The 24,003-nt window shown below is 39.3% G+C and overlaps 1 protein-coding gene across 2 annotated transcripts in view; it reads left to right on the top strand.

Annotated features, from left to right (window-relative positions):
• The window catches only part of LOC126100834 (ankyrin-1), a 135,012-nt gene that overhangs the window by 82,721 nt on the left and 28,288 nt on the right, over nucleotides 1-24,003 (top strand). For both annotated transcript variants that reach the window (XM_049911488.1, XM_049911487.1), the window contains exons 6-8: nucleotides 4,995-5,262; nucleotides 8,000-8,239; nucleotides 9,181-9,438. In XM_049911488.1, coding sequence (XP_049767445.1) covers nucleotides 4,995-5,262; nucleotides 8,000-8,239; nucleotides 9,181-9,438 — 766 coding nt within the window. The remainder of the gene's footprint in view (nucleotides 1-4,994; nucleotides 5,263-7,999; nucleotides 8,240-9,180; nucleotides 9,439-24,003) is intronic.

The following is a 24,003-nucleotide window of genomic DNA, read 5'->3' as shown; positions in this document are numbered from 1 at the left end:
CACTCATATAAAATGGTAAACTAGTCAATGAATTCCTCTGTCATGTTTCTTTGTCATGTATCAGCTTCCATGCCTTGGTAGTTGTATAGTTGAAGTGTGTGGTAAGGTTGTTGTCACACAGTCTAAATTCAGTGGCTTCCCTGTTCACAGTGTCTCAGTAGTTTTTGATGTGGGCCATAATCCTTATTTGTTTGAACATAGTCTTGTGTTTACTGACTAAACAATGTGTATCGACTACATATTTTTCAAAATTTTTATGCTTACGGTGATGTTGGTGTTCAGCACAGATCTATACAATCAGCTACACATAACTGCTTCCACTCATGTGGAATATTATGAATCCTTGGAACTTTTAGGCCAAGAATATCTTTTACAGGTCAACATTTCTTTAATTTTTTCATGTGGTCAGAATACACGTCTGATATCTTGATGTTCCTTCATTCCTATCTACCTATTTAGCTTACTTGTCATTTCACCACAGAGTAGAAGTGATGCTATATGTTTGTCCTCTCTTCTTGTATGAATGTTGTTATGTGTTGGTTTCCAAGGTGGAGTGTACTTCATGTCATTGACAAATACAGTTTCTTATTAATTCTGTCATCAGATGTCACTTGATGGAGTCAAGGTGGTCATTGTCTGATGATGTCCTGGCTGTGTGTATTAGGGGGTTCAACAAAGCTCTCATATCATTTTATTTCTTTATTTTTTTCTATTTTACACATCTAGTTCCATAGGTCCAAAATTGAGGAACAAATCTCCAGGGCCATGGAATATGTCAGTACATGAAATCACAACAGAAAAGCTACAACAAACAAAAAAAGTTTGTGAATCCTAAAAAATGACAAGCTATAAGTATATATAAAGACAGTCAACAAAGTAACATAGTAATTAGCATAATTTTTTCAAGGGACTCCTGAATAAAATAGAAGGAGTGACCCATGAGGATACTCTTCAGTTTAGATTTGAAAGCACTTCGATTACTGCTAAGGTTTTGAATTGTTGTGGCAGCTTACTGAAAATGGATACATCAAAGAACTGCACACCTTTCTGCAGTATCCTCTGAGAATAAGAAGAGTTACCTCAAAATATAGTACCATATGTCATAAGCAAATGAAAATAAGCAAAGTAGACTACTTTTCATATCAGACTATCACTATCTGTAGTTACTGTTCTAATAGTAAAAATGGCAGCATAAAGTCTTTGAAGAAGATTCTGAAGATGGGCTTTCATGACAGTTTACTATCTATCTGCATACCTGGAAATTTCGTCTGCCCATTCTCACTATTCATATGCCCATTCTGTGTAAATAGAATGTCAAGTTTTGTTGAATTTTGTGTTAGAAACTGCAAAAACTGAGTGTTATTGTGATTTAGTGTTACTTTATTTTATACAGGCCATGAAATTATGTCCTGAACTGCGCTATTTGAAACAGTGTCATTGTTGCATACAACGTCCTTTACTACCAAGCTAGTGTCATCAGCAAACAGAAATATTTTAGAATCACTAGTAATGCTACACTGAAGCATCAAAGAAACTGGTATAGGCATGCATATTCAAATACAGAAATATGTAAACAGCAGAATATGGCACTGCAGTTGGCAATGGCTATATAAGACAACAAGGGTCTGGCACATTTTTTAGATTGGTTACTGCTGCGTAATGGCTGGTTATCAAGATTTAAGCAAGTTTGAACATCGTGCTATAATTGGCAGACAAGCAAAGGGACACAGCATCTCCAAGATGGCGACAAAGTGTGGCTTTTCCCATACAACTATTTCACAAGTGTATTGTGAATATCAAGTATCCGGTAAACCACCAAATCTCCGACATCACTGTGGTCGGAAAAAGATCTGAAAGAATGGGACCAACCTTTCCGCAAATTGCTGCAGATGTTAGCATGCGAACCATTCAAAGAAACATCATCAATATGGGCTTTCGGAGCCGAAGGCTGACTCATGTACCCTTGATGACTGCACAACACAAAGCTTCATGCCTCACCTTGGCCTTTCAATTCTGATATTAGACTGTTAATGACTGGAAATATGTATCTTGGTCGGATAAGTCTCATTTCAAATTGTATTGAACGCTTGAACATGTGTGGGTATAGAAACAACCTCTTCAATCCATGGACCCTGAACGTTAGCAGCAGACTGTCAAGCTGTTGGAGGCTCTGTAATGGTGTGGGGTGCAGTTGGAGTGATATGGGGCCCCTGATATGTCTAGATAGGACTTTGACAGATGACTAGTACGTAAGTCTCCTTTGTGATCACCTGCATCCATTCATGCACATTGTGCTTGTCAACAGACTTGGACAATTCCAGCAGGACAATACAACACACCACACATCCAGAATTGCTACAGTGTGGCTCCATGAACACTCTTCTGAGTTTAAACACTTCCGCTGCCCACCAAATTCCTCAGACATGACCATTATTGAGCATATCTGGGATGCCTTGCAACGTACTGTTCAGAAAAGATCCCACCCCCTTGTACTCTTACGGATTTACAGACAGCCCTGCAGGATTCATGGTGTCAATTCCCTCCAGCACTACGTCAGACATTAGTCGAGTCCATGTCACGTCCTGTTGCAGCACTTCTGCTTGCGCATGTGGGCTCTATGTGATATTAGGCAGGTGTACCAGTTTCTTTGGCTTTTCAGTATAGAAGGGATATCATTTATATAAATAAGGAAAAGAAGTGGCCCCACCAGAGATCTTTGTGGGACCCTTCCCTACCTCCTTCTCCCATGTAATCATGCCCACTTGGACCCCATATCATAGCCATTCTCAGTACCATGAAGAATGACCTTTTGCTGTCTCTTCTTGAAGTAAAAGGTGAACCAATTGCTGGGTACTGCCTGTATTCCATAATGGCCCAACGTCTATAGCAATATTTTGTGATAAAACTACCAAACACCTCAGTTAAATCGAAAAAGATGCCCACCATTTGAAACCTTTTGTTTAGTCCGTCTAGTACCTTACAGAGAAAAGATAATATGGCACTTTCAGTTGTTAAACCATTTCTAAAACCAAAATGTACATTTGACAGCAAGTTATGTGGAATGAAATGATCAATTATTTTTAGATACACAACCTTTTCAATTACTTTAGCAAACACTGCTGGCATACAAACAGGTCTAAAATTGCCTACCTACAGCACAACACCCCTACATGCCTATACATGTACCCCCTACACCCCTGCCCCGGCACCCTTAGCCCCAACACCCACCCAACCCCCTACCCCTGCCCCTGCCTCTGCCTCCTACCCCAACCCCCAGCCCCCACCCTGTCTCTACCTCCCTCCAATACCACCCACAACCCATACCCCTGCCTCTACCCCCCCACGCCAGCTCCAGCCCCACCCCTGCCTCCACCCCATATCAATGCCACTCCAATTCCAACCCCCCAACCCCCCCCCCCCACCCTCTGTCCCTGTCCCTGCCCCCGCCCCATCCCCACCCCATCCCCAGCCCCCACACCCTGCCCTCGCCATCGCCCCCCGCCCTTTGACTAACATTGAGCATTTGACAACTCAGCACAAATCTTTACTACTTTGTGTGCACCTGTTTACTGTTCAATGCCTGATTAGTGTTGTTGATGGGTAGTCTGTCTTCATGCCATATTTATATGAAAGTTAAAATTTTAAGATATCTACACTATGTAATCAAAAGTATCTGGACACCCCCAAAAACATACGTTTTTCATATCAGGCGCATTGTGCTGCCACCTACTGCCAGGTACTCCAAATCAGCGATCTCAGTAGTCATTAGACATCATGAGAGAGCAGAATGGAGCACTCCCCAGAACTCACAGAGTTCGAACGTTGTCAAGTGATGGGTGTCACTTGTGTCATATGTCTGCATGTGAGATCTCCACACTCCTACAAAACATCCATAGGTCCACTGTTTCCAATGTGATAGTGAAGTGGAAAGGTGAAAGGACATGTACAGCACAAAAGCATACAGGCCGACCTCGTCTGTTGACTGACAGAGTCTGCCGACAGTTGAAGAGGGTTGCAATGTGTCATAGGCAGGCATCCATCCTGACCATCACACAGGAATTCCAAACTGCATCAGGATCCACTGCAAGTACTATGGCAGTTAGGCGGGAGGTGAGAAAACTTGGATTTCATGGGTGAGCGGCTGCTCATAAGCCTCATATCATGCCCGTAAATGCCAAATGACACCTTGCTTGGTGTAAGGAGCATAAACATTGGATGATTGCACAGTGGAAAACTGTGTGGAGTGACAAATCACAGTATACAATGTGGCGATCTGATGGCAGGGTGTGGGTATGGCAAATGCCTGGTGTTTGTCATCTGCCAGCGTGTGTATGTCATCTGACAGCGTGTGTAGTGCCAACAGTAAAATTCATAGGTGGTGGGGTTATGGTGTGTCCGTTTTTTTCATGGAGGGGGCTTGCACCCCTCGTTTTGCATGGCACTACCACAGCACAGGTCTACATTGATGTTTTAAGAACGTTCTTACTTCCCATTGTTGAAGAGCAATTTGGGGATGACAATTGCATCTTTCAACATGATCGAGCACCTGTTCATAATGCACAACCTGTGGCAGAGTGGTTACATGACAGTAACGTTGCTGTAATGGACTGACCTGAATCCTATAGAACACTTTTGGAACTTTTCGGAACACCAACTTCATACCAGGCCTCATCGACCGACATTGATATCTCTCCTCAGTGCAGCACTCCATAAAGCATGGGCTGCCATTCTCCAAGAAACCTTCCAGCACCTGATTGAACATATGCCTGCAAGAGTGGAAGCTGTAATCAAGGCTAAGGGTGGGCCAACACCATACTGAATCCAACATTACTGATGGAGGGTGCCACAAACTTGTAAGTCATTTTCAGCCAAATGTCCAGATACTTTTGATCACATATTGTATGTAAAAATGAGACTTTAGACAAGTGGATGAATCAGTGTGGGTGACAACACTATTCTCCAAGTCTGATGTTAAAATGGGTTTCCTGTTACAGTTGTGGCGCAGAGACTCGAGTGAGGACAGCAACGCAGCAGATGACAGTCTTACATATTGTGTTCCTCATTGGACGTAAATCAGCAGAAGATACCTTGCAAACATGTAAGCTGCTGCTGGATCATGGATTACGGGAGCTGATTAATGAGCCAGACTCCTTAGGCAACACTCCTTTACATGGTCTGATCGTGCGATATGCCCTTGAGGAGGCACGGTATGGCTATGACCATGATAATCAGCCTTGGAACAAGTGGGATGTATTGCACTTGGTAAGCAGACATTAGCAGTTTTTCTAGCATTTGATTAATTGTTATGCACATTATTGCTTGGGCTTAATTGGTACTAACACCATATTATTCTCTACTGATAATCTGCCTCTTGCATATTGTGCCACTTTATTTTTTTAAACACTCCACTTTGACATTTTATGTTAATATTACTGAAAAACAAGCAAATGGGCATCTATCTGGCCCTACGTTCTCCAGAAACGTTTTGTCAATGGAAAAGGATGAGTGATTAATGTTTTCAGTTTTTTAATTTAGTGGTTATTGTGTCTGCTACAGACCAAATGGACCAAAATGAACAACAACCTGTCTCCACAGAGAGTGGAGTGAACTAAACTTGTGTACAGTTAGTGAAGGAGAAACCTGCAATTGTATGTACTCTGGGCTATACCTGTGGGCAGAGTTATCTAACACAGTTTTCATAAATTCCTTCACTATATAAGATGCAATAAATATTCCAGAATTAGAATAAAAAATGGCTGCCAACAAGAAAGATTTTTTTTAATAGATACCTGCTGTGTAGTGAAGAAATTTGTCGTTTAATAAAGGCATGTCATCCTTTCAGAATATACTGATGAAGTAGGTTCATTTTGAGCAGTAATATACGACAGCTCACTGGAGGAAAGATCCATATCTGAAAACTGGAAATTTGCACAGATAACATCAATACACCAGAAAAGAAATAGAAGTAAGCTGCTGAATTGTAGACCCATGATATTGAAACTTATTTGCAATATGATTTTGGAACATATACTTTGTTCCTGTTGACACATAACCAGCACAGATTCGGAATATATTGTTCTTGTGAAACATAAATGGTTTTTATGATATGAATATAATAGAGGGAAACATTCCACGTGGGAAAAATATATCTAAAAACAAAGATGATGAGACTTACCAAACAAAAGTGCTGGCAGGTCGATAGACACACAAACAAACACAAACATACACACAAAATTCAAGCTTTTGCAACAAACGGTTGCTTCATCAGGAAAGAGGGAAGGAGAGGGAAAGACGAAAGGATGTGGGTTTTAAGGGAGAGGGTAAGGAGTCATTCCAATCCCGGGAGCGGAAAGACTTACCTTAGGGGGAAAAAAGGACAGGTATACACTCGCGCGCACACACACACACACACATATGGATGGATGGATATGTGTGTGTGTGCGAGTGTATACCTATCCTTTTTTCCCCTTAAGGTAAGTCTTTCCGCTCCCGGGATTGGAAAAGATGAAAAAAGATAAAAATGTTCAAAAAAAGTGGTTATTTTACTTAATAGAAAAACATAAGAGGTGGAAAGAATGAAAAGTCATGTAGTGAAACAGAAGTGATACCTGATGTTCCCCAAGTAAGCATTATAGGTCTTCTGCTGTTCTTAATGTTGGATATAGGAGACAATCTGAGCAGTCCTCCTAGATTGTTTGTAGATGATGCTTTTGTTTGCCATCTATTAAAGTCATCAGAAGATCAAAACAAATTGCAAAATGATGTAGACAAGATATCTGTATAGCGCTAAAAGTATGAGGGATGTTTAATAAGTAATGGAACACATTTTTTCTGAAAGCTGGTTGGTTTTATTCAGAATTCCAGTGCACCATGTTAATCCTCTTTTGGCTACATAAGCCTGTTTTTCAACATAATGTCTGTTCTGTGTGACAGCCTTACGCCACCTTACTGGGAGGGCTTGTATGACTGCATGCTGTCATTCTACTGGTCGACATTGGAGCCAATGTCTTGCTGCATTGGTAACCTCCCAACCATCTGCACACTGCTTCACATGGAGTACAACCTTCATTGGGCCAAACAGATGGAAGTCTGAAGATGCAAGATACAGATTGTAGAGTAGATGAGGAAGTAAAGTACAATAAAGTTTTGTGAGCATCTCTCAGGTGCACAGACATGTCTGAGGCCTCGCATTCTCATGGAGGAGTGGAAGATCATTTACATTTTTATGGTGATGAATAGAGCGAAGTCATTTCTTCAGTTTTCTGAAGGTAGCACTGTAGGAGTCACAGCTGTGTACAGCCTGGCGGCACGTGGGAGATCGGATAGGTTTGCTCGACCTCGTTGTGATGATGATAGACACTTCAATGTTACTGACTGACCACCATCATTACTATGTATGTTTGCTACCTTTAGACAGAGTGACAGGTGCTAATGCATTCCTCCTTCAAATTACAAATTTTTTTTTCAGAGTATAAGGATTTCTTTAATTGTATTGATACAGTAAAGAACGTTACATTGACAAAGTGGCTGCCATCTTCTCGTGGGTGCTGGGCATGTGCAAAAAGATTGCATTGTTCACATCTGTGAAGGTGTCAATCAAGTGTAAATAAATAGAGTGAAACATAAGTACTATAAATACATTAAATTGTCAAACTACAAAGATGTACTAGCTGTCAGACAGGTAAAAGACATAACAGTATCCCCAACAGTAGTTTGTGATGTTACAGAAATTGGCGCAAAAAGATTTATTGCACATGCAATTTTCAGTGATCATATGTTACAAAAATTCTATATTTCTACAATTTGATAAAAATTATTTACATTGGTTAGGTAATTTACTGATTTTTTTGTGTGTTAGACACAGTTAGAGTTGTAAACAACCTATGTTATAATTAAAACTCGAGATAAAATAAGAAATGTGAACTTCCATTGACCTCCACTGTGCAGATTTACCTTACATCTGATGAAAATTATTGTGAAACATGCAAATATTTGGCAGGTACGCTTCCTCCTGCAAAATGGTGCACGGCCATCTATAAATCACCCAGGGAACAGTGCACTGGCCTGCGTATTGAGGCATGTGCGTGACTGGGAGTTCCGCTATGAGCTGCTAAATATGCTGTTGCAAGAGGGAGGAAATCCAAATGTCGTTGGCCGTGATGGATCTGTACCACTTATGGTCTGCCTTGTTCCTCTCATCAACAAAGATCCACTCCATCATTTCACACACACTATGAAGGTAAGTATTGCACAGCCCAGGTTACAGGCTGCAGAACTATAGAGTATGCTTTATGTATACCTCAGTGTTTGTTAAAAAATTGTAGTTACAAAAAGAATCACACTTGCTAGAGTGATTAGCATAATTTCATCAAGAATTGTTCTTTGCATTACTGCTATTCATACTTAGATTCCTGGGTAAAAACTATGGAAAACCTCAACAAACCACTGGAAATAACCAGATTAGCTTCAGCTCATGTAATTCATTCATTTCTTCGTTAACTGACACTTTGTGTTCCACAAATACCATCATGAAGGAGAGCCTTCACGAATATGGAAGTATGTAAGATATAGTAACAGACAGAAACAACAGGTGCTGTCTACATCTGTGAAGTTTACTGACAAATAATCATTTATGTAGAGTGATAATGTCATTAGAGCAATTTTATGAGTCTCATAGCTTCATAAATGAAATTATTCAAGTCTTCAATAAGACTGGCACTGTTACAGTTACTGTTTCCAAAATACTGTTGTTTGCCATAGAGTGTAAAGTATAATCTCCATTTGCACCATAAGTATATTGATATGATTTCCTGAGTGAATATTTTTTTTTCTTTTGTTTATGCACTGTAGCTCCATGGAAGACTTATGTCTCCAATCATCCAACTTTATTATAAATAACATTATTAATCTTAATGAAAGAGTGTTGTGAATGCTGACTCATTTTTGCTGTGTGATGCAATTTTGAATTATTCTTTTTCATTTACTCTTCATTAACAATAAATGTGTCCATGGAAATTTTGGAGACATAAGTTTCTTGGATTGTATATTTTCAGAAAACAATTGCCTTCCAAAGACAAAATGTCTTGTACTTGTGTGGAAATATACTGCTTCCGAGATTATCATTTTCGAGCGGTTCAGCTTATTTGATTTCTTTTCAAACTACAAATGTGTGCTTTACAGGTATGCTACCTGAATTGTGTACGGATCCTCTGTAAGCATGGTGCAAATCCAAATTGCACATCTCGCAGCAATTTAACACCAATGCACGTGCTTGTATTCACTGCCAGTGAGAGCATAGCTTTGAACCGAGAAGAGGAGAAAGCACAAAACTTTGAATTTATTAGGAACTTGCTGGTTCTGCTTCTCCAGTATGGGCTTGATCCCAATGTACAATTCTCACAACGCACGCAACACATCCTTCAGTCATTGTCAGATATGGTAAGTATGCATGCCATTCCTGAGTACACCAATGTAAGAAAATGCAGAAAGCTTTTGGTTTTATTTAATCAGCACAGTCACATAATGCACTATGTTTCGCTTCATTTATTCATCCATCTATTTATCCATTGCGTTCTGTAGATCTCATGATGAAGAAAAAACTGCAGGGATGTGAATCAGCTCAAGGTATTCATTAACAAATTAAAGCAATTGATTGAAACTGCATTGATCATTAACTACCTGAAGTTACTGTAATGTGTTTGTACGTACTCAAACTAAATTCATCATGCCAAAACTAACAGGAAAAGTGCTACTTTAAAGGAACAAAAGAGACTGTTGCTTCATCAGTTGTAGTAAACACCCATCTGTTATTATCTGCTGCTATTTGAATATCTAAATGACCACTCTGATATTTATGGAAGTACACGAGTTAGCCATGTGCCCTAAGGTAGAGACCTTTTTATAGAGAACGGCACTATATGTCATGTGGCTAACAGACTAATCATTGAATGTAGATAATCAAATAATTTGTTTGAAGGGGCTCAGTCTACATGGAATTTTGTTGTTACAATTTTGTGTATAGTGGCTGTGTAAATCACTGACTTTTATTTTTAACGACAAATATAATTTAAAAGCAAATGTACTGAGAATTTCTTTGAAGACATCTCTGCAAGATGTGCAATGTTTATGTGACTCAGTACTCCTACTGCTCAGCTGTGCTGAATTAATCTATTCTTTACCTTAGATGCATTGTCTGAGAATGTTATATCAGTAACAACAGGTACTAAAACTATACAAAATACACAAGCACACTGATCTGAAATCAACATATTGAGAGATACTTCTGAGTGAAAAACGGGTCAAATAGGACTTCTTGAATAGTTTATCTGTGTGCTGACTGCGTTTTAACTTATTAGTCTAATGAATATTTAATTTGGAATTTCTAGTTACTGTATGACCATTTATGTTTATTTCAGATATCAGTAGGTCATTTATTTGAAACTATTAATTAGAGACTACTTGAGATTAAGATACAATTGTATGTTGTAAACCACTTGGAGGATGTTCAGCTATTTTGTGGATTGTGTCCAGTATGAATGAGAATTTGTGGCCTTAGCGAGCTTCTGTCATCAACAAATATTACGAGGCAGTTTTTCTGCAATTTTTTGAAAGTTGTTGTTATGTCATTTATGTGGGTTAGGACAGTAGCAGATGAAGCAATGAATCTTGTGGGGCTCCACATTTTATGTTCTCTCATTCCGAGTTAAGTTTTATTCCTGTGCTGCAGTTTGACACTTCGACCTTAATTTTTTGTTATTAAGGTAATACTTCGTAAGACTCGTCAGGATAGCTGTGAGCATTAGCACACCAGTTCTGGGATTTGGGAAATCACACCAGCCCTGTATCAAGTCTGGCCCCGGACCAAATCCATCTGGGGGATTAACAACAAGGGCTGGTGTGCTGGCAAGCATGGATGTGGTTTTCAAGCAGTTTCCCACATCCAAATACATGAATACTGGCTGGCACCCAAATCTAACCTCAGTTATATGATTTACAAACATTTCAAAAATGTTCTCATACTTTCTCCTGGGCTTGTGCTAAAAGCAGACAGATGGGGTACACAAATTCCCCATTCCCATGGGGTAGAGGGTGGGGGACGGGGAGGGTGACAGGAAGGGCATCTGCCTGCCCATTAACGGTTGTCAGATCCAGAATAACACTCCAACTCCATGAAGACATGGGATGGGGCCAGTAAAAAGAAGATGAAGGTGAGAATTAATAGAGAATCTCTTAGAAAAGGCAGACTGAAAGGCAATTATGAAATTCTGCTCTGCAAAATGATTTACTATTTTGCCATAGGCAACTTTTTTTGGAAGAAATAAAAGGAGTCAAATGCATATATTTAGAGATAATGGGTATCGTTGCTTTAGTATCTGACAGTGATTTAGATTCTCTGCCCAACGTGTGTATCAATATGGAGAAAAGGACAGAGGTACTCATGCCTCTTGCACCCATGTTTGATGCCACCGCAGCCACGGGTACATCACCTGGCCCGTATGGATTAATGATTGTGGGTGGTGTACTGACCAGCCTTAACGTGGTTTTTAGGCAGTTTTTCATGCTCCTTTAGGCAAATGCTGGGGTGGTTCCCACTTTCTGTGTCAAATATGATACAAAAACAGTTAGACTACAATCATACACAGAACATTTTTTCTTCCTCAGTTTACTGACTGGTTTGATGTGGCCAACCATGAATTCCTCTTCTGTACCAATCTTTTCATCCAATCTCTGTCTTCCTCTCCAGTTTTTACACGTGACAGCTGCCTATAGTATGTGGAAGTTATTCCTCCCGGCCACCAATGCCATACGCTCATTATTCATTATTATTGCCTGATGTCTCAACAGAGTCCTATCATCCTTTCTCTTCTTCTTGTCAGTTTTCCTTATACTCTTTTTTCTTGCCGATTCTGTGGAGAACGTCTTCATTCCTTACTATATCAGTCTACATGATTTTCAACGTTCTTCTGGAGCACAACATCTCAAATGCTTTGATTCTCTTCTGTTCTGGTTTTCCTACAATCCATGTTTCACCACCGTATAGTACTGTGCTCCAAACATACATTCTCAGAAAATCCTTCCTCAAATTAAGGCATACATTTGATGCTAGTGGATTTCTCTTGGTCAGGAATGTGTTTTCTGCCAATGCTAGTCTACTTTTTATGTCTTCCTTGCTCAGTCCATCATGGGTTATTTTGCTACCTATGTAGCAGAATTCTCTAACTTTGTCTGCTTCATGATCCCCAATTCTGATGTTAAGTTTCTCAATGTTCTCATTTCTGCTACTTCTCATTACGTTTGTCTTTCTTTGATTTACTCTCAATCCATATTCTATACTCATTAGACTGTTCATTGTATTCGGAAGATCCTGCAATTATTCACTTTGACTGAGGATGGCAATGTCATCAGCAAATATTATCATTGATATCCTTTCACCATGAATTTAATCCCACTCTTAATCCTTTCTTTTATTTCCATCATTGATTCTTTGATGTATAGATTGAACACAAGGGACATCCCTGTCGTACACCCTTTTTAATCTGTGTGCACTTCGTTCTTGGTCTTCCAGTCTTATTGTTCCCCCTTGGTTGTACATATTGTATATTACCCATCTTCCCCTATAGCCTTTCCCAATTTTTCTCAGACTTTTGAACATCTCACTTCATTTTACATTGTCAAACACTTTTTTCAGGTTGAAAAATTCTATGAATGTACCCAGAATGAGATTTTCACTCTGCAACGGAGTGTGCGCTGATATGAAACCTCCTGGCAGATTAAAACTGTGTGCCCGACCAAGACTCGAACTCGGGACCGCACACAGTTTTAATCTGCCAGGAGGTTTTCTATGAATGTGTCTTGATCTTTCTTCAGTCTTGCATCCATTATCGACCAAAACATAAGAACTGCGTGTCTGGTGCGTTTGCCTTTCCTAAAGCCAAACTGACTGTCAGATAACAGATCTTCGATTTTCCTTTCCATTTTTCTGTATATAATTCTTGTCAGCAACTTAGATGCACAAGCTGTTAAGTTATGTGTGCGATAATTCTCACACTTGTTGGCTCTTCTTATTTTCAGAATTGTGAGGATTATATTTTTCCAGAAGTTTGCTGGTATATTGTCAGTTTCGTAAAGTCTACACAGCAATGTGAATAGTTGGTTTGGTTCTGCTTTCCTTAATGATTTTGGAAAATAACAATGGAATGTCATCTATTCCTTCTGCCGTGTTTGGTCTTAAGTCATCCAAAGCTCTTTTAATTCTGATTCTGATGCTGGATACCCTACCTTGTACCTGTTGACATCTGTTTCCTCTTCTATCACATTATCAGACCATAGAGGCCTTCAATGTACTCTTTCCACCTATCTGCTCTCTTCTCTGCTTGAACAGTGGAATTCCCCCTTTTTTTTTTTTTTTGTCATCAGTCTACTGACTGGTTTGATTGATGCGGCCTGCCACGAATTCCTTTCCTGTGCTAACCTCTTCACCTCAGAGTAGTACTTGCAACCTACGTCCTCAATTATTTGCTTGACATATTCCAATCTCTGTCTTCCTCTACAGTTTTTGCCCTCTACAGCTCCCTCTAGTACCATGGAAGTCAATCCCTCATGTCTTAGCAGATGTCCTACCATCCTGTCCCTTCTCCTTATCAGTGTTTTCCACATATTCCTTTCCTCTCCGATTCTGCGTAGAACCTCCTCATTCCTTACCTTATCAGTCCACCTAATTTTCAACATTCGTCTATAGCACCACATCTCAAATGCTTCGATTCTCTTCTGTTCCGGTTTTCCCACAGTCCATGTTTCACTACCATACAATGCTGTACTCCAGACGTACATCCTCAGAAATTTCTTCCTCAAGTTAAGGCCGGTATTTGATATTAGTAGACTTCTCTTGGCCAGAAATGCCTTTTTTGCCATAGCGAGTCTGCTTTTGATGTCCTCCTTGCTCCGTCCGTCATTGGTTATTTTACTGCCTAGGTAGCAGAATTCCTTAACTTCATTGACTTCGTGACCATCAATCCTGATGTTAAGTTTCTCGCTTTTCTCCTTTCTACTACTTCTCATTACCCTCGTCTTTCTTCGATTTACTCTCAAACCATACTGTGTACTCATTAGACTGTTCATTCCGTTCAGCAAATCATTTAATTCTTCTTCACTTTCACTCAGGATAGCAATGTCATCAGTGAATCGTATCATTGACATCCTTTCACCTTGTATTTTAATTCCACTCCTGAACCTTTCTTTTATTTCCATCATTGCTTCCTCATTGTACAGATTGAAGAGTAGGGGCGAAAGGCTACAGCCTTGTCTTACACCCTTCTTAATACGAGCACTTCGTTCTTGATCGTCCACTCTTATTATTCCCTCTTGGTTGTTGTACATATTGTATATGACCTGTCTCTCCCTATAGCTTACCCCTACTTTTTTCAGAATCTCGAACAGCTTGCACCATTTTATATTGTCGAACGCTTTTTCCAGGTCGACAAATCGTATGAAAGTGTCTTGATTTTTCTTTAGCCTTGCTTCCATTATTAGCCGTAATGTCAGAATTGCCTCTCTCGTCCCTTTACTTTTCCTAAAGCCAAACTGATTGTCACCTTGCGCATTCTCAATTTTCTTTTCCATTCTTCTGTATATTATTCTCATAAGCAGCTTCGATGCATGAGCTGTTAAGCTGATTGTGCGATAATTCTCGCACTTGTCAGCTCTTGCCGTCTTCGGAATTGTGTGGATGATGCTTTTCCAAAAGTCAGACGGTATATCGCCAGACTCATATATTCTACACACCAACGTGAATAGTTGTTTTGTTGCCACTTCTCCCAATGATTTTAGAAATTCTGTTGGAATGTTATCTATCCCTTCTGCCTTATTTGACCATAAGTCCTCCAAAGCTCTTTTAAATTCCAATTCCAATACTGGATCCCCTATCTCTTCTAAATCAACTCCTGTTTCTTCTTCTATCACATCAGACAAATCTTCACCCTCATAGAGGCTTTCAGTGTATTCTTTCCACCTATCTGCTCTCTCCTCTGCATTTAACAGTGGAATTCCCGTTGCATTCTTAATGTTACCACCATTGCTTTTAATGTCACCAAAGGTTGTTTTGACTTTCCTGTATGCTGAGTCTGTCCTTCCGACAATCATATCTTTTTCAGTGTCTTCACATTTTTCCTGCAGCCATTTCGTCTTAGCTCCCTGCACCTCCTGTTTATTTCATTCCTCAGCAACTTGTATTTCTGTATTCCTGATTTTCCTGGAACATGTTTGTACTTCCTCCTTTCATCAATCAACTGAAGTATTTCTTCTGTTACCCATGGTTTCTTCGCAGCTACCTTCTTTGTACCTATGTTTTCCTTCCCAACTTCTGTGATGGCCCTTTTTAGAGATGTCCATTCCTCTTCAACTGCACTGCCTACTGCGCTATTCCTTATTGCTGTATCTATAGCGTTAGAGAACTTCAAACGTATCTCGTCATTCCTTAGTACTTCCGTATCCCACTTTTTTGCGTATTGATTCTTCCTGACTAATGTCTTGAACTTCAGCCTACTCTTCATCACTACTATATTGTGATCTGAGTCTATATCTGCTCCTGGGTACGCCTTACAATCCAGTATCTGATTTCGGAATCTCTGTCTGACCATGATGTAATCTAATTGAAATCTTCCCGTATCTCCTGGCCTTTTCCAAGTATACCTCCTCCTCTTGTGATTCTCGAACAGGGTATTCGCTATTACTAGCTGAAACTTGTTACAGAACTCAATTAGTCTTTCTCCTCTTTCATTCCTTGTCCCAAGCCCATATTCTCCTGTAACCTTTTCTTCTACTCCTTCCCCTACAACTGCATTCCAGTCGCCCATGACTATTAGATTTTTGTCCCCCTTTACATACTGCATTACCCTTTCAATATCCTCATAAACTTTCTCTATCTGTTCATCTTCAGCTTGCGACGTCGGCATGTATACCTGAACTATCATTGTCGGTGTTGGTCTGCTGTCGATTCTGATTAGAACAACCCGGTCACTGAACTGTTCACAGTAACACACCCTCTGTCCTACCTTCCTATTCATAACGAATCCTACACCTGTTATACCATTTTCTGCTGCTGTTGATATTACCCAATACTCATCTGACCAGAAATCCTTGTCTTCCTTCCACTTCACTTCACTGACCCCTACTATATCTAGATTGAGCCTTTGCATTTCCCTTTTCAGATTTTCTAGTTTCCCTATCACGTTCAAGCTTCTGACATTCCACGCCCCGACTCGTAGAACGTTATCCTTTTGTTGATTATTCAATCTTTTTCTCATGGTAACCTCCACCTTGGCAGTCCCCTCCCGAAGATCCGACTGGGGGACTATTCCGGAATCTTTTGCCAATGGAGAGATCACCATGACACTTCTTCAAATACAGGCCACATGTCCTGTGGATACACGTTACGTGTCTTTAATGCAGTGGTTTCCATTGCCTTCTGCATCCTCATGTCGTTGATCATTGCGGATTCTTCCGCCTTTAGGGGCAATTTCCCACCCCTAATGTTACTTTAATGTTACTGCACTTACTTTTATTTTCACTTTCCAGTATGCTGAGTCAGTCCTTCTGACAATCATTTCTTTTTCAATTTCTTCACAGTTTTCATGCAGCCATTCTGCCTTAGTTTCCCTGCACTTGTATATCCGTATTCCTGAATTTCCCTGAACATTTTTGTACTTCCTCCTTTCATCAATCAGCTGTAGTTTTCGCCTGTTACTCATGGTTTCTTCATAAATACTTTCTCTGTGTTTATGTTTTTCGCCGACCGGAGTGGCCGAGCGGTTCTAGGCGCTACAGTCTGGAACTGCGCCACCGCTACGGTCGCAGGTTCGAATCCTGCCTCGGGCATGGATGTGTGTGATGTCCTTAGGTTAGTTAGGTTTAAGTAGTTCTAAGTTCTAGGGGACTGATGACCTTAGAAGTTAAGTCTCATAGTGCTCAGAGCAATTTGAACCATTTTATGTTCTTCTTTCCAACTTCTATGATTTACCTTTTTAGAGTTGTCTGTTACTCTTCAACTGTAATGCCTACTGAGTTACTCATCAACGCAATATCTATAGCCTCAGAGAACTTCAAGCATAGCTCTTCATCCCTTACTACTTTCATCTCCCACTTCTCTGCATTTGGATTCTTCCTGAATACTCTCGTAAACTTCAGTCTACTCTTTGTCATTACTAAATTGTGATCAGAGTCTATATCTGCTCGTAGGTGCGCCTTACAATCCAATATCCAATTTTGAAATCTCTGCTTGACTATGTTGTAATCTGAATGGAATCTTTGTGCATTTCCTAGCCTTTTTGGAGTATACTTCCTCCCCTTGTGATTTTTGGACAGACTATTCACTACTACAAGCTGAAATTTATTGCAGGACTCAATTAGTCTTTCTCCTCAGCCACATTCCAATCCCCCTTTACCTTTAGATTTTCATCTTCCTTTACATACCGAATTACCTGTTCAATATTGTCATATACTTTCTCCCTCACGGGATTGATGACTGCTGTGAAAGGAAGAGCATCCAGCCGCAAAGTTAAATAAAATAAGTTTTGAGAAACTTGAGTCAGTGAACACCCTAACAGGGTCGACGAATGCTGATGAAAAGGTGAAGATACAGTACCTTATCTCAGCTCCTTTATTAGCAAAATTCAAACTGGCCAAATGCTTAATGCTAGCCACTAATGCCTCAGATTGCAGCACTGTCTCATAAATATGATGATGACACAGAACGTCTCATTGAATTTGCATCTAAAGCATTAAATTACAAATAGTTTTATGTTTTGTGTAACTTTTACTGAAGTAATCCAAATTTGACACTCAAACTGCTTCCAATTGATATGAACCTTTATTTATAGGAACATGGTCAGTTTCATGATATCATATCTCATCTTCAGCTGTACATCTGAACAGTATAAAAACATACTCTTGACATGACCCAAAAATGAACACCAATCCTATAATATAAGCCATATGACAACCAGTATGAAGATACATGTAGCTAAAACATTCTGCCCATAAAATGGGAAAGAAGGGAACTCAATCTTCTCAAAATAAAATGCCATTTCCTGCGACAGGCAGGGCATCACAAATCAGTTCACCAGTTAAAAAAACTGATATATTGAAACACCATTAATACACAATTAAAAAATGAAAATTCCCGACTTTAGTTGATTCGGTGTGAGTAAATCCCTGACAGTTAGTAGCGCTGTAGTCAACTTTCAACTATGAAGTGCAGTTGGCTGCAGGTGAAGTATTAGTCATCTATAGGGCTGTGATGACACTGAGATGTTACCATGGAGACATTTACAAAATTGTTATGTGACTGGTTGAGGTAGATATAAGAATCTACTGTGCCCAGCCCACAGAAATTGTCGGGGATCATTTTTCACTGACTCAACTATATTAGCATTGGTTGCCTGATGGTTAAAACACTCTCTTTTTGTTGAGAAGTGGCAGACAGCATCTTTACAACCGCCTCGCGATACAGGGCCACGCTGCTAGTAAATGTACTTGTGTGTGTCACTGAGAAGGGAATTAGTGCCAAAACACACAGAAGCATGGAAATTACAAGCATTTCTGCACATATCCAAATATCATAAGTTTAAGGAATTCAAACAGTCCTTTAAGCAACCACTTACAGTGTTTTGACCACCTGTAATAAGTGCAGCTAATAATTTAAAATAAACACTCTTGAATTGATTGAAATTATGTGGAGTTTAAAAGTATACTCCCAATATACCCTTAATAATCAGAGGAGTTAAGGCATTACAATATACTGTCAAACTCTGACTGCCTCTCAAGGACGTAATGTCATGGTTTTTTGATTGCCTGATTATTGATCCTGGGGTTTCTGTTATACGCTCTTGCGTCTGGTCTGTTTTTGTCCATACACTTTTTATGGTAAAATATTTTATAATTTGTACTGTAGTGTTGTGTAATGGGGGGCTTCAATCATTCTTATGATATTGGGATATGCACAGAAATGTTTGTAAATACCCTTTGTCTGCGTGTGTTGACACTAGTGCCCTTTGCTGTTACACACGTGGGCTCTTGCAGTGTGGCCCTGTACAACGAGGCAGGGATGCTGCCCGCTGCTTCCCTATATGATGTGAGTTTTTTAACCGTCAGGCTAACAACTCTTACTAGTTGGGACTTTTTCTTTTCCTTGTTGGTTAACATGGTCTTAACATGTCAATTTTTTTAAATGTTTTAGCTGTGTGTGAGTATTTTCATATTGGTTGTCCTATGGCTTATGCTATTTGGATTAGTGTTCATTTCTGGGTCATAATGTTTACTATATGTTTTGTATCCTGTTCAGATGTATGCCTGGGGATGTGAGTCAATATCACAAAATTGCTCGTGTTTCTATAAATAAAGCTTCACATATAGCTGGAAAGGGTTTTTGTGTCAAATATGAAAAGCATTAAGTACAGCACGGAGAAATTAATCTTGAATAGAGAGAGAGACATTGTTTATAATATACAGTGTCAAGAAGTTCCATGTGTTTCTCTGTGATACTAAGTCTCACGTGATCACCAATCACAAGCAATGTGACAGTGCAGTGGCTGCAATGGTAGATGTAGTTAGTCAGTGTCTATAACCACGAGATCCATTATAGACCCAAGTAGGAAGAAAGTGTTGATGTAAAATTGGTTCAGGCGTTTTTTGTGATCCAGCCCACCTGATTTATATTTTATATGGTCTCCCAAATTATACAAGGTCATTACCATTATATTCATATTGATAAGATTATGGCTGATTGTGTGAAGTTATACGAGACAAACTAGCCTGTAGAAACCAAGATTTACCACAAATTGAGAGAGAGAGAGAGAGAGAGAGAGAGAGAGAGAGAGAGAGAGAGAGAGAGTTATGATTGTAGTAGAAGTAGCACAAAACAGTATCAACATAAAAAAAAAACCATAAGCATTTTTTTAAAAAGGCAGATTTGTAAATCAAAATCTATGTCCAGAACATGTAACAGCTATGTTTGCAAATCAGCATTGGAGGCTTCAATAACAAGAAATGTACTGCTGTGCTGGATATTTGTTTCCTGTGGTGGTCCAGCGGCCACCCCCATGTGACATGGTTGGCACAACTTCTGGAGTTAGAGCAGCCACAAGCAGAACTGACTGTCACACAGATAACATTACCATCACTCCTTGGAGTTAATCTTAATATAACAGTTGATACCTTCCCCATCTGCTCCTTTTCATTAAGCTTTGTAAAAGAAATAGATTCTCGTTGAATGTAATGAGTATTATTGTTCTTGTAATTGCAGTTTTCATTTGATGTTTTATGTTTCAGTATTGTACTATTTTTGATTTTATCTTGAAAAGTTCTTTAAACATGTTTCACAATTACACACCATAAATGAGTGATGCCGTGAGTCAAGCCTAGAAACTTGACAGACAGCTTAATAGTTACGGTGATTACTCGTGATAAGCAATAAAACCTAGTTCAGTCATCTGGTCAGCTACAAATTTTCATTTGGTCTGCTACAAATTTTCATTTGCCACTATTGTGTCACTACATTGCATGTTCAGCATTTTTGAACAGTTTCATTTTATTGCATCTTTATTTATTTCATTTCTAATGCAAGGCTGTGTTTACGTGCTGGCTATCAAAGTTGCATATCAAATTTAAAATAAAAAAATTGTATTTGTTTTAATACTACATATCATGTCTCCACCAAAAGTGTGATATATTTGTAACAGTTCTAGCTGTTCCATCACAGCTAGGGAAAATATTATTTTAATAACTTCGAGTGGGTTTCTTACCCAATTTATCTGACCTATTGTCTGTCACAGTTAGATATAAGCACCAAATCGAAACTGCCCCTGTGTGCATGTACAGTGTATGATATTATGGCTGCACTAGAATTGCTTCAAACGTTCAGTCATGAAGGTGCAATCTGATCATAATTCATTTACAACCCACCTGTCCTGCACCAAGGAGACATTTTATGGGACTGTTTGTTGATCATTCTTATGATGATTTATTGGACTCAAAGTGCATTGTTATGAAAATTGTTTCAGTGTTTCCAGACTCACTAAATTGTGTACAAAATTTCAGATACATTAATTACTAGATGGACCAGTGTTAAAACAAAAATTAATGCATATCAGTTAACATTTATTAGTAACTAGGAATTAATAATGTAACTGGATAGATAAAAAACCTACTCACCAAGTGGCAGCAGGAGAACACACATATTAAAGGGATTATGCATGCAAGATTTTGGAGCCAGTGACCCCTCCTTCTGGCAGGAAGACTGAAGGGGAAGGAAGGAAGAGGGGTGACGGAAAAGAAATGGTGAGGTTTAGGAAAAGAGATGGAGTTTGAAAAAGTCACCCAGAACCCCTGGTCAGGGAAGACTTATCAGATAGGATGAGGAGGAATGACTGACTGTTGTGGACTGCACCAGATGAGATTTGAAAGCCTGAGAGCTTAAAGATGGAAGGTAGGGTGATACACAAGACGGATATTACTGCTAAAACATCATGCCTGATTTAATAAGAGTGGAAAGCTAAGTGCATTACATGTGATAGAGACGGGAGGGTGATGGCGAAAAATAGACAGCTCAGAAAATGAAAGATGTAGAAAACTAAAATGGAGTAAAGAAAGGAACAGTTAGAAGAAATGCTGAGATCAAAGAAATTAATGTAAATTAACGCCAGGTGGATGGCAAGAACCAAGGACATGTTGTAGTCCCTGTATGTCCATCTTTTCAGAGATTGTTGCAGGGACTCGGCTGTTCAGTACAGGATGTCAAATCAAACACCTTTTAGCCATCTAATTTCCAAACTGTTATTTTATTTGACTACCACTTTTGGTGATTTACTATGACATCTTCAGGCCCCCTGACTGATGTGTAAGAAGATTTCAATCTCGATTCTGGGCAAAATAGGGGCCGGTGTTCAGATACTAGTATTTGTAGATTTCTGCTTGATACAGTGATGGCAGATGATGGTTCAAGTGATTGCTATATCAAGCAGAAGTCTCCAGATGCCAGTATTTGAACGCCGGCCCCTATTTTGACCAGAACTGAGGTTGAAATCTTCCTACATGGCAGTCAGGGGACCTGACGATGTCATAGTAGATCACCGAAACTGGTATCCAAATAAAATAAGAACTTGGAAATTTGATGGCTGAAAGGTGTTTGATTTGACATCGTGACATAATCCCAGTTCCCACCTGTTTCGTTCTGAGAAACTGTTGTCTTGGGAAAGAATCCAGGTGGCACGTGTGGTGAAACAGGCATCGAGGTCACGACTGTCATGTTGTAGTGCATGCTCTGCAACATGATAGTGTGTTTTGACAATATACACCCTCCGCCTATGCCCATTCATCTTAACTGAAAACTTGGTGACGGTCATGCCAATGTAAATGGCCGAACAGTGTTTACGTAACAGCTGTTACATGATGTGTTGTTTCACAGATGGCTCTCTCTTTAATAATGTATGTTTTGCCAGTTACAGGGTTAATATAGGTGGTGCATAGGGCAAGTCTTGCAGTGGAGATGGTCACAGGGGTAGAAGCCGAAGGATAGAAAGATGGATACAAAAGGAGCATAGGGTTTGACAAGGGTATTGTGGAGATTGGGAGGGCGATAAAAAACTATTCTAGGTGTGGTGGGCAAAATCTCAGACAGAATGGGCCTCATTTCAAGGCATGATCTTAGGAAGCCAAGGGCTTGTCAAAGGAGCTGATTTGTTCATTCAAGACCAGGATAATTCTGAGTGACAAATGGTGTACTCCTAAGTTGTTTTTTTTTTGGAGGGATTGGCAGTACCAAGATTGGATGTGATGGCCCAGTAAATCTGTTTTTGCACTAGGCTGGTGGTGTAATTACATACCATGAAGGCTAATTGAGAATGGTGGTGTATTGCTGTAAAGAGTCTGCATCTGAACATGCTTGCCTCAAATGCCAAGGCTGTATGGGAGATGCAGACTGTAAAGTGTCTGCATCTACTATACAGCCTTGACTAATTATACCAAATAAAGCATGTCCTGACACAGTGTGTGTGTGCTCTTTATAATTGCAAAATATGTAATTTTGGGCTTATTTGGCGAAGTGTTTCTGTGGACAGAATTCACCTCTCAACCACCTCACTACCTCACTTCAAATTCCCCATTGCACCTGGTTAAATGCATGACACTTCAGCTGGAAAATTCGTTTTGACTTTTAAAACAGTGGCTAATGAACACTGTCACTGTCTGAAGTGAGTTCAGTTTTGCGTATACGCTTTTTCTTATATACTTCATTTCATCCAAACCAGGACCTGTAATTATTTTTTACTACCTGCTGCCAGATGATGATTCTTGGAATACTCGAAGCTGGCAAAAAAACATTTTAAGATAACTGTATTTGATTAGCAAGATACTGGGAGAAACATAAAAGATATCTTAATATCCATAGTGCGTGACAGATAAGCAGTCGGACTCGTCAAATAATAGCACGTTCATATGGCCACTGTGAACAATTTAGCATAAAGTTAAAAGTTCAATAAACAAATGTATTTTTAAATATAAATGTATTTTCATAAAATGACATTTTTGTTGAAATAATTATACTGCCATCAGTTGGAAACAACTATGAAAAGTTGTCAACATCCTATCCACTATGACCGCTGTACCTGCCATTGTAGCATAACACAGAGAACTGTGGAAGCTGCAACCTTAACTGTAAATGAATGATAACAGTATAATAACAAAGTAGTGCTATTACTGTAATACAGTGCTATTTTATACTTCTTGTAGAATTGGGACCACCATAAAATACAAAGTAATTACTGTTTCATAAAGTTGATATGTTTTTAAATGTAATTTCATCAAGATCATGAACTGACATGCAAAACCATTACTATTTTAATTGCTATCCATTGATTTATAATTAATGTTACTGTTGAAAGTGGCACATACGTGCAGTAATGCTATAATTAATTTGATTATCTGTATGTGATGTAAAGTTTGATTGTAATAATT

This window comes from Schistocerca cancellata, chromosome 9 (assembly GCF_023864275.1).
Source record: "Schistocerca cancellata isolate TAMUIC-IGC-003103 chromosome 9, iqSchCanc2.1, whole genome shotgun sequence".
Lineage (NCBI taxonomy): Eukaryota > Metazoa > Arthropoda > Insecta > Orthoptera > Acrididae > Schistocerca > Schistocerca cancellata.
This window is presented reverse-complemented; position numbering and strand designations above follow the sequence as displayed.